The sequence below is a fragment of the Seriola aureovittata genome, chromosome 10 (assembly GCF_021018895.1).
Source record: "Seriola aureovittata isolate HTS-2021-v1 ecotype China chromosome 10, ASM2101889v1, whole genome shotgun sequence".
NCBI classification, from domain to species: domain Eukaryota; kingdom Metazoa; phylum Chordata; class Actinopteri; order Carangiformes; family Carangidae; genus Seriola; species Seriola aureovittata.
In genome coordinates, this window is record NC_079373.1 from 25,937,504 (window position 1) to 25,949,700 (window position 12,197).

General features: G+C 43.4%; 1 protein-coding gene across 6 annotated transcripts in view; it reads left to right on the forward strand.

Annotated features, from left to right (window-relative positions):
- The window catches only part of cadps2 (Ca++-dependent secretion activator 2), a 178,509-nt gene that overhangs the window by 31,908 nt on the left and 134,404 nt on the right, over positions 1 to 12,197 (forward strand). For all 6 annotated transcript variants that reach the window (XM_056386847.1, XM_056386848.1, XM_056386849.1 and 3 more), the window contains exon 2: positions 776 to 889. In XM_056386847.1, coding sequence (XP_056242822.1) covers positions 776 to 889 — 114 coding nt within the window. The remainder of the gene's footprint in view (positions 1 to 775; positions 890 to 12,197) is intronic.

A 12,197-nucleotide genomic window follows, 5' to 3' on the forward strand; every position in this document is an offset into this window, starting at 1 on the left:
AGAGAAGCTCTCAGTGGACGGGTGAAGAGACGGACGAGTGAGTGCTGCAGTTAGTGATTATTTTCATCATCAATTCATTATTAATCAAGTGTTTATCGGTTTAAAAACATCCACTTTAGGAATTCTTAAACTGAAGGTCAAGTCCTTAAATCTCTCCTTTTGTCCAACGAACCCACAGATACTGAGTTCACAGTGACACTGATCAATGATTTAACCCATTAATCCCTGATCAGAACAGATTGTGTGTATGTTAATGTCAGCGTGAGTAAAATGACTAAACAAGGAGAAAAGCAGCACGACTCACACACACATGCATTTACCAGGATGTCGTTGTTTTCAGTCCTGATTTCTATAGAAAAGACCTGAAACTAAAGTTCGTCTGGAAGGAAACTGAAGTCAAATAAAATCAGTCGGTCGTCTGCTTTTCTAAGAATCTCCATCCGTCTTAAAACTTGTCTGAACTTTCTCCCCAGTCTCACTCAGACAGATTTGTCTTCCTCTGTTGTTTTTGGCGAACTGGGTTTCCTAATGAAAGACATTTGTTTGATAATGAGACTCCTCTTCTCCGTAATGACAGTGTCGCACTTTAACAATGAGTCTAATCTTGTTCTTTTTGTTCCGTCTCTCATCCTCTGCTCTTCCTCTCCATCTGTTTCTGATTGATCACGCCTTCTCTCTCACTTCTCCTCCCAAACTTTCTCCCCTGCTTCATATTTCTCCTCCATCATCCTCATCATCCTCATCATCCTCATCGTTTCTCCTCTCTGTCTCTCAGGTGAACAAGCAGCAGCTGCAGGCGGTGAAGGAGAGATTTCTGGCCTTCCTCAACGGGGAGACGCAGATTGTGGCGGACGAAGCTTTCTGCAACGCCGTGAGGAGCTACTATGAGGCAAGAAGACTTTATCTTTACTGTTTTGTCTCTGCTTGGCTTCACACGCCTGAGGTGAATCCAGGCGTCCGCGGGAGGCGGGGCTGAGTTAGGGGACGGGATGACTTGGACTGCAGTGTCTGCATGTGTTTTCATACAGGTTTGGATGGTGGGTCCGGGTGGGCGGGGCTTGGTGACTGCTTTGTTGTGACATCACAAAGTTCCAGAAGTCCTGACGGCTGGTTTTAAGGCTCAGTTTCTGAATACAGGCTGTGTGCATTTCTCTGTGGACTGAGGCTTTGATACTTTCACAGTATTAATATAGAAGCTAGAGCTGATCTATAATCACACTACACATGGACACAGACCTTTACACTGGAGGAGCTTTAATGTTACTGTATGACTGATTATAAACAAAGCGCCTCCATGAACTCTGAACCACAGCCCAAGGTTTTCCCTTAATCACCTCCAAACAATTGCACTCAGGTATTCGTGGTCGTGGGAGAGCGGCGCCTCCGTCCACGCCTCTGATGACTGAGTGGTTGTTGAACTCTCACGGCACAAAGTAATGAAATTGTTCAGCAGCGTCAGACTGAAACAGATTAGAAACATCGACCCGGCAGCTGCCCCCCTCCCCTCCCCCCAACTAAAGCGTCACCACACACCGTTTCGTTTCGATCGCGTCATCTCTGCGTAAACGTGTTTGAGACAGAAACTCTCAGTAATTCTACATGGATTTTATGTTTCATTGACATTTTGGAGTTTGGATGGAAATGTGTCTCCTGACTCCTCCAGAGACGCCGTGACAAAACCCTCCCCTGTCGGCTCCAGTTTCCGTCTCGGCGCTGTCGGAGGAGGACAGCTGCGAGCAGAGATTGCAGTGAATTTCCTCACTCTTATTATTCCAGTTTTACACCCTGTCTCTCTGTTATCTGTTGTTCCTCTGCCTCTCCCTCTATCTCCCTCCCTCATCTTTACCCCCCCCTTCATGCCGGAGCGCCTGTAATCTGGTATGAGCTGGAGATCTTATCGGGAACTTGCTACTCGTCGTCTTAATTGCCAGCGAGTGTGAGACGAGAGGATCTCAGTGAAACTCTCAAGTCGCGGCGTTCGCGTCAAATGATCAAAGAGAGACGACTTGTCTTCCTCGGTGGACGTCGGCGTCGTCGTCCTCCGTCACACACATAATGACGACGACAGGGATTCGTTGCTGTGTTGTTCATTTATGATGTGAAGTGGCTGCGAGATGTTTCACACGAGTGGCGATATTTCGTCACACGATCAGTTTTCAGCTCCAACTCTGCGTCATCCGCTTTTCAAATAAACTCAAGGTCGCGTGCGTTTAAACTGAAGGTGTTCTGACTCGTAACTAACGACATAACTTTGCATTTATTGTTGTTACGAGTGTTGGTTAAAAAAACTTCAGTTTCCAGCTGAAACTATTATTTTACTCTGCCAGGCTCGTACAGGTGAGCGACGAGGGAGGGAGGGAGGGAGGGAGGGAGTCTTGTTTTTCTAGTGTCACCTGAACATCATACTGTGGGGAACAACAAACCTCCACCAAAAGAAATTCCCCTGCATGAGCAGACACACAGGAGGAGGATGAGGAGGAGGAGGAGCAGCTGAATCATTACCAGCAGAGGAAGAAACTCCCCGACAGGATTTCACACCGACTTTCCTCAGGACATCCATCCAACCATCACCTGGACCGCTCTTTCTTTGAGGTGGGGGCGGGTGCCACAGCAGGAGGCGGGGTCGCCCCCGGAGACAAACAGACATTCGCACCTACAGTCACCAATTAACCCACCTGCGTCCGGACAGTGGGAGGACAGAGGAGCACCTGTGTCTGCGTGGGGGGGACTCATCGCACAGACCGGACGGAGGCTCCAGCTGCTCGCTCAAACCAACCGCCGAACCGCCGCGCCCCCGCGCCCCCGCGCCCCCGCGCCCCCGCATCATTATCAGATGATGTTTATTTCTCCCAGTGAAACCGTCAGTGCCTCGGCTTCAGCTTAAGGAAACTTTTTAAGAGATTTGGTGTAACACCTTTAAGTAACTCCCTCAGCTCAGGAGAAACGAAACCTCAAGTGTCGGACTGAAGTAGAAAACGTAACGTATCGGACACGGTGTTTGTGCACACAGGGATTTTGACTCCTAGTGTCTCTCAGTGTCCTCACACACACACACACACACACACACACACACACACACACACACACTACACAACACTAACATCACTGTGTCCAGGCAGATAAACAAGGACAACAAAGCTGAGCAAAGATAAATGAACAAACACATGACTGCGCTCTCCACACCTGCTGACAGCCACGATGTTTACGCTCGTCACGACGACCATGAATTAATTAATAAGACGTTACCACTGCGCCCTGCCGTCGTGTCCGTCTCATACTGCAGCACACGTCCTCCTCTCTGTCCATCACACTCATTAATTATCGCCTGTGAGCTTTTGTGTTGGAGCCCGTCGCCGCCCTGCTGCCATTTTCTTCTCATTAGCATCTTGTCCAAACTGGAGCTCTGTGGCTCCGTCTCAAATCTGAAATGTTGATTTATTTGTCATCATGTGTCAGCAGCGTAGACTGCTGCAGAGCTAATCACTTCTTCTTCTTCTTCTTCTTCTTCTTCTTCTTCTTTTGACACTCGACTCATCTACTTTTATGAACATGATGGATGAAGTTTTATTAAAAGACGGAAATTTCCTTTTTTTTTGCCAGAATATTAATGAATCCTGACGGTTCAGACACCTGGAAAAGAAGCTAAATGATAAACTATCACGTCCATATCAAGGTGCATTAAACCTCTTATTAATATATCAAGATCTATATACGCAGTTAATGAACACTGGGCTCCAACTAAAAGCTGCAGTGTCTATAATAAACTGTTCCATATCTAATATTAATAATGTTTTTAAGTGTTTTTAAATTAGATTCAGGCCTGTGGCTGTGATGAGCCAGTGACATCATACACACCAGGAAGAGAGAGAGACTGCAGCTGGTTTTACCTGGAAATAAAACTGAACGTACTTTAATAATATATTATTAGAATTACAGTTGCTGCTCTGGATTTGAAAATCACTATTCGATGATAAAGAAACAATCAAGCTTTCCGTCCGCGATCAGCTGGGACAGTGAGTCGTCTCTCCTCTTGTTATTCTGGACGAGTTTGTGCGGAAGCTTGTTCATTTTCTTCCAGATGATTTGATCCTGAACGCAGCTCTGTTGGCGATTAAACCCCCCCCCCCCCCCCCCCCCTTCACCTGAGTGACAGTCAGGTGATTAAATGACGGTTTCTTTATCGACTTCCTCCGACCACTTCAGGATGTCTAATTCATTCCTCCACGACAAACAGGTGTGTGTGTGTGTGTGTGTGTGTGTGTGTGTGTGTGTGTGTGTGTGTGTGTGTGTGTGTGTGTGTGTGTGTGTGTGAGGCTCATGGGAGAACCAGGAAATGAAATCCTCATCCATCAGCCGTCCCTCTGAGAGGTGAAGTGGTCTAATTGCCTGTGTCTTGCACTCTCGCACGTCATGTGCCTGATCACAGATGCAGAGGAGGTGATTTATTTTAATGCTTCGCTCTGGGAGGAAAACTTTTCACTGTTGTTGTGTTTTCATGTACTACTCACTCACTGTGACACTAACAAGCCTCATACATGCTAACGCTAATGACAGCGGGGAGTTCTCACTGCTTTTTTTTTATTTTATTTTTTGTTTTTTTTATCCCTGAGATCCTTCCGGCCGATCAAGGAACATGTGGTGTTTTTGAATGTGTGAATGAATCAGCTCGCAGACGCTTGACACCTGATGCAAAAAAAATTCAGCGTTAGTTTTCAGTATTTTGTCATTTATACAAAATGTCAAGCTCGTCTCAGAGGATCTACAGTCTGAAGAACATGTGCTACAAATAAAAAGGGAGAAAAGTCTCAGGGAGGGCAGAAGAGGAGCGATCCCTCTTTAATCAAAACCTGCGGTGCATTCGTGTCCGTCAGGAAAAGAGGATCTGTTGTTGTTTGCCTCAGAGCCGAGGTGCCATTTAATAGAAGATTGTACAAAGAAAAGTTTTCGTCTTCAAGAGAAAGTTTCTTATTCAGATGTTTATTATTTATTCAAATTCAATTTTTTTCATTGTTTTTAAATGCACCACCTGCCGGCTCCAGGTGGACAGGTGAGAGAGCAGAGAGCATCAAGACGGTGAGAGGAGGAAACATCAGAGAGAGAGAGACTCAGTCAGACCCAGAGTCAGAGGAGTCTGAGACCAGAACCAGAGACTAGCAGACGGATCAGAACCGTTAGCGTAGTTAGCATCTTTTCATTTGTTTATGTTGTTTGTTAGCTTGTAACTGACGGTGGCTGACACAGTGTTAGCAGTTGTGCTAATGCTAACTCTCCCTCTCTGTACTGACAAGATTACGGGTGTATTTAGCCCCCCCACCCCCCCACCCCCCCTCGAGGAACCACTGATTATTTAACTCGTCATATGTCTTGGTTAAAAACTTGATTTTCACATCTTTAATATTTTATTCTTTTACTTCTGTCTGAATGGTGGCTATAAACAAACTTTTATAAAGAGCAGACTTATGTCGTTAATAGTAATATGACATTATTTCAGTATAAAACAGTTTGAAGTTTGAACTGTTTTCATGACAACCAGACCTTTAATTCAGGAAGCTGCGTCACTGAGGAGAGAAGGACCTGAACATACTGCAGGTATCGAACCATCATGGAGGCATTTTATATTTATGAAGGAAGTATTTTTGTGCCGGAGCTGCAGGTGTTTGACCTGTAATTTAGTGTTTTAAAGCAGCTGGAGTCCGGCTGCTTCAGGTGTGTGACATTTCTGGAGCTCAGCAGGAAGCTGCTGCTCAGACTGTAAGTGGCTCCAGCTCAGACATTTTATTTTCTTTAATCATTTAACGACATATTTCCCAGACGCTCTCTGGACCCGGACTGAAGTCCACACGGATCACACCTTTAATCTGTGTGAGACAGAGGAAGGTAACCAAAGACAGATCACCGGTTCACAACCGAGTCAAAGGTCAACATCATAACAGGGTCAACAAAACGAGTCCGATCGATATCTGTGTCCTGTGAAGAATCAATATTTTCTGACTCACGCATCTTGGATCAATGATTCTCAGCCTGAGACTTGAGAATATATTTAATAATTGTAATAGATTTGTATTAAGGATGTAGGAATTATTTATCATGCTGTCCTTTTTCAGAATATCTCGCAGAGAGATGAACGTGCAGCATGATTACATGTTGTAAATATCAACACAGGGCTGGTGCTTTTATTTTGAATGTTAACTGTCAGGTTGTTAAAAATGGCCGCCGTCAGTTCCATGAGCCCCAAAGAAAAAAACCCCAGTGGATCATGGGTAAACACTGAGCTGTGGGCTGCTCCTGTTCTCCTCTGTTTGGAGTTAGCAACACATCTCTACACTTCCTCCTGTTAGCACGCACACGCACACGCACACGCACACGCACTGATACATGAGAGGAGTTTGTTTTCCGTCTCAACGTGTTTATCATTGTATCCGCGGCAACGGAATGGAAATACTCACCATCGTATTCGTGGGTAGGGACAAACGACGTATGCGGTCGTTCAGGCCGGTGTTGGAAGACACCAAATTTGTGTGCAGCATTTTTTTTTTTAATTAATGCAGGAAACGAGCGTCTTATTTTGATGTCTGACTGGCGTTGTTTTAATTACGTAGTCTTGTGTCGTCTTCTTCTGCAGTGGTTTAAAGTGCAGCAACTCCTCATGTTCAACATTATTAATTCACATTTTCTTTTGCCATTTTTTGGGGCGGAAATTTTCTTTAAATTTACTTATGGGAAAGCTTTTAATGTGAAAGGTTTGTACAGGAAGTGTTGGCTTTCATTGATGTTGATATTAACAGAGACTTAATCAAGACAACGGGTAAACATGGCGGAAGTTTTGAGTTTGGATCAACAGCAAATAGAAACAGGAGCAGATCAGGAAGTAGATGTTTATATGCGCTAAAAAATAAAACAGGATGAATCAGAAATAAAAGCTCGTCTCATTCTCTTCTTTTATTAATGAGAGTTTGACACCAGTAATCACAGTGACGATGAACAAAACAACACATTTGTAGGTGAGGTGTGTAAACTGTGAAGCTGCTGTTGTAAATATCACACAAACCGCAGCCGAACATCTGATGAGCTGCATGTTTGAGTTTTACCCTCCGAGCAAACACACCTGTCACGTACAGAGGCAGTGAACGCACCACGTGCTCCGTCACTCTGCCCGCGGCGCCGGTTAACGCTCGTACTCCTCGGCGTGTGCGTGGGCGGCCGGTATCTGTCTGCGTCTGTTTGCTTTGAATCAAGTTTCACATGGACGCCCGCTAATGCGCCGTGAAAGTGGATTTACACTCAGCTGAGGGGGAGTGTGTGAGCGTTTGAAGTGTGTGTGTGCAGCCAGTTAGTCTTTCATATGTGGATATACAATTCTGCTTTTAAGTATTTATTTAAACATTTCTTCATCCATTCAAGTTTCCAAGGAGACTCTAAAGACTTTAATCTTTCTCATTCTTCATACTAAAGGATGTTCCCACAGCAGCAGAGATGCATCAAAGCCTCATTAACTCATAAATCAACAGTCCACACGTCGTTATCTTTGTTTGAAATTTGAATCCTCTTAAATATTTGAATCGCAAATCAAGAGCTTGACCAAATTTGACCTTCTTTGTTTCACCGGCTGAGTAAATAACCTTATTTCTATGGCTGCTCATGACCGCAGGTTGCCCTCAGTTCACGCCACTAGTCGACCTTTCGTCGCATGTTTTTTGATATTAATCAGATTTTTATGTCTCGGAGCTGGAGACATTGTTTTCTGATCGTCCGTCCCGTTCTCCTGGACACGATACCTCAGTGACGCTTTGACGGAACGTCTTCAAATTTGGCACAAACATTCACAAGGACTCGAGGATGAACTGATTAGATTTTGGTGGCTAAAGGGTCAAAGGTCAAGGTCAGTGTGACCTCACAAAACACTCCTTTTTTAGCCATAACTCAAGACTTCACACAAATGGTGAATATTTTCTCTGACTCTGGATAAACAGTGATGTGACCTGAAACTAGTCTGAGTGGCGGAGGGATACAATGACGAGGAGGTGATTCTAGTTTTATTAGATTTTTTTCAACTGACCAATCAAAAGTCAGACTAAGACTTTTCTCATCTCCTGATTTTTGGTTGATTATTAGGGGGCCGCCGTACGTATTTCATTATTTTATTACTTGTATACATGTGTAATAAATACCCTCCGCAATTCCCAGAGGAAATTCTACCTTGGATTAATAGAGATTGTGCTTTTAATGTACTAACTGGTGCAGTGTTGCATCAGGCGTATTGCTGCTTGTTGTTCTTGTATTGACCCGAGCTGATCATCTACGACATGTAACTGCTTTGCCTGCGAGTTTTGAAGTTAGTGTGAACGGACTGGGTAAGCTGCAGAAGAATTGCCCTTCTTGGGATGAATAAAGTCGTCTGAATCTGAGTCTGAGTAACAGGCAGTTAGCTGCTGTTAGCTCTGACGAATTTCTGCTGCTTGTTTTCTTTTTGAGGAAATCTTGAACCTCTAAGAAAACACATTTCCTTTTGATGCATCAGATCTTTTTTCGTTGCCACAAAGACAGAGGCAGTTTAAAGTGTTTAACATACCGCACATGATTCATACATGTTGACAGTAACAACACAGCGCATCCTGAAACAAGGCGCAGATCTCGTTAGTGTTCAGAGGACACACACGGAGCTGTGATGATGAAAGGATTTGAACCTGCGTCTGATGGAGCGACGGGTCGTTTGATGAGGCGTTAAACCCACATTTCCTCCTTCCCTCTGAGCGACCCACAGCTGCTGCTTCTGCCTCCTCAGTCTTTTTTTTCCTGATCAGTGGGAGGTGACGATGACTCAACGCCGTCGCCGCTGTGAAGCCGGGCGACCTGTTGGTCTGTCACTTTAAATGACTGCTGACATTTCCCGCTGACTGCAGCTCCTCATTATGACACATTGCTGGAACATCCCCAGCTGCCAAACCCATGCCAGCTTCATTAAAGGAGCAGGACGTTTGAGGAAGTTGGTTACAAGTTGGAGTTGTTGAAAAGGAGGCTAACAGTTTCCCCCTGCTCCCAGTCTTTGTGCTAAGCTAAGCTAAACTTGTCCTTTTAACAGTAGATGTTTTCTCTTCATCATGTGTCTTTTCTGTGATAACAGGTAAAAGAAATCTGTTGACAAAACAGTCTTAACTCAAGGTCTACTTACTGGCTTCTTTTGGAGCTTTCAGTTGTATAACATGCTCCTCATCAGGAGGCGTAGTTTGCGTAGTTGTCATGTGACTGTGGATGTTCAACCCTGGAGTTTTTGTTGTGTCTACAGTCGGTGTCACTCGCTGAAACACGTTGTGTGTGTCCTGCAGGTTAAACACACACGTTCAGAGTGTTTCCCTCCTGAAAGTTTCTATTGATGACTCGTGATTGTGATAATGTTTTGTGGTTTTTCACCCAAACCCCAGAAATGATTCCAGCAGCGATTAGCTCCTGTTCTCTCGCTGTCATTTAAACCCTGTCTTTGTTTTTTGAAGTGGATCTCTTGAGTTTCTGCAGGAAGAGCTGCTTCTTTTTCTGCTTTCTAAAATTTATTTTAATCAGCTCAGTGGGAATTTTGACTATCGTGTGAAGATGTTTTCTGCTAATCTGATAGACACCAATAAATGAATCTGTTTGGAAAACAATATACAGAATAATAAAACTTTCAGGAGAGCAAGACCCTGTAAAGGCTCATCAGATGGGCTGTTGTAAAGTCAGCTGCAGGCAAAATCTCCATGGGTTATAAGACTATATAAATGAATGATACTGAAACTGTACAACTTTGATCCTTATTGAGATAGTACAGTGACTTGTTGATCCCACTGGTGTACAGAAAAGGCAGCCGTGATGTATGTAGACATGATATAGATAATGATAATGAATGATACTCTCATATATATATATATTAAAAATACAATACAATAGTTGTTTGTATTGGTTGGTGCTAAATAGAGAACTGTGCAATTTAATTTCACCTTTCCGTTTTAATCAAAAAGTGTTTTGTATTTTTTCAGCTGCTTTGGTTCGAAGCTGAAATGTGTAATTATTTTTAGACTGATCTTTATTCCTTCACTATAGCAACGGATGAAAAGCTCTTTTCCTCTCGTCCTTCCTTCTCTTACATGACGACGTCTTTATAATTTCATTGTGATTATCGCCACAGGTGCATGGTCACCGCTGTTCTGCCGGCCTCTGTATTAATTCAGCTCGCCGGCCCTAATTGGTCGATTTTCCGTCCCTGCGGAGACCAAACAAACAGCTTCTGTGTTTCCTCAGAGTCAGAAAGAAAAACTTTTTCTACTGTTCATGTTCTTGGTCATTTGACTCCTTTTTCTTTGTTAGAGGGTTTTATAACTGAAGGAGTTGGAAGAGGGAGAGTGGATCGAATGTAAATCCCGATTCAGGACTTACGTAAGAGTTCTCAGGACTCAGTCTGAATAATTGAATCTGAAACCTGAGAGTTTGGAGAATGTCTAGACTGAACTGGCTTTGTTGTCCTTTTTGTACACAGGAGAATTAGACCTCAGTGTATTGGCTTGGAAGGTGTATGAAGAGAAAAAAAACTGCAGCAACAGTCGAGGTTCAGACGTGGCAGTCGGCTAAGGGACTAGTGTAATAATGGATGCGGGTGATGACATAAACAGGAGTATTGCCTTTATGTATTCTGTGCATTTAAAGCAGCTTACATGAAGATTTTGTATATGAAAGAAGAAGAAGAAAAAGAGAGAGGTTCAGGCTCAGAGCCTCCTCTCTTCTGATTGGCTCACCGACCTGTTGTTACTAGAGCTGCAGAGAGAAGCCTGAGAGAGGAGATGTAAAACTACACTGAGATGGTTTTTGGTTCTTAAAACCACAAATATATTTTCTTATGGATCAACACTTCAGATAAAACACAGAAGAAGAAGAAGATATGGAACTTTATTATGAAGCTGCAATGCACAAGTTCTGGAAATCAGGCTAACGCTAGCATGAGTCTTTTTTCTTATTAAACAGAAACAAGAAGTTTTACATCAAAGGTTAAAGTTCACATCATCAACATCAATATCCCACATCATCTGGCTCATCATTCATCTGATAGGCTCTTAACCCCCATCAAAGAAAACACAGTTTAAAAGGAAGTGGAGGCTGTTTTTAGATTTAAAGGTACTCACAGGGAAGTATAAAGAGCTCAGACCTTTTATTCTGAAAAGGAATTAGTTGATTTTTGTAAGATTTTGTTGGATGTTTTAAAATGTCTCGGGACTGTGAGGATAAAACCTCCAGTCTGTTCAGTGTGACAAGGAATCAGGAACCAGAACAGACCGTAGAAAGACTTTGCAGATCCTGTTCAGTCTGTCGCAGCTTCTTCACAAGCTTCACTTAATCTCTCTGTTTTCACGACTTCCTGTGTAAACCTTCTGCTTTCTGGCTGTTAGATGGTTTTTCCCTCTTCTGCAGACGAATGACCACATCCAAAACCAGTTTCATTTTGTATTCCCACAGTCTTTTTTTATTTTTATTTCCGTGTTGTTTATCCAGTAGAGACGCTAATAATAAATAACACAAATGGAGTCAAGATCAGACAGAAGCTGCAAATCATTCCTGGCGTTTCATAAAACTGTGCTCACAGTGTGTTTTAGTTTTTTTTATTGCCTCTGCTGTTGACTCATTTGTTTCTCTCATGTTTAATGGAAGAGACTTCACGTTCTAATGTCTCTGAAAACGTTTCCTCACTGGGTGGTTGTTGAAATGTCTGAACACCTTTTATATCACAACCAGTTTCTCTTTGGGTCGGGCGATGAGATCCAGACGGGTACAGGTCATTCATGTGTGAAATATTTACAGCCAGGAAAGTAAATTATCAGTTAAAATCCCTCATTTTTGACAGTTTCTCTGAGAACCAGTGGACGGGTCTAATTGCTGGTTTTTGAGTGTTAGTGACTGCGTCCTCATGTTTTACTGGATGGGGTGGGGGATTGGGGGATTGGATGATCTACTTTTCAGATGAATCGTCAAGATCGCGTCATTAAAAGTTTCCAAGATATTTCATTTTTAAAGGTAAATTGCTGCAAACCAGCTTGTTTTCAACTGTTGAACAGCTAACTGTCATATAACTGTGGCTCATGACAGCAGTCCTTCTTCTGCTCTGCAGCCTCGGCGAGTTTCGTATAGCGGCACAAGAAGTCCAAGTCGGCCGAGTTACAGTCCGTCTGCAGGAACTTTCA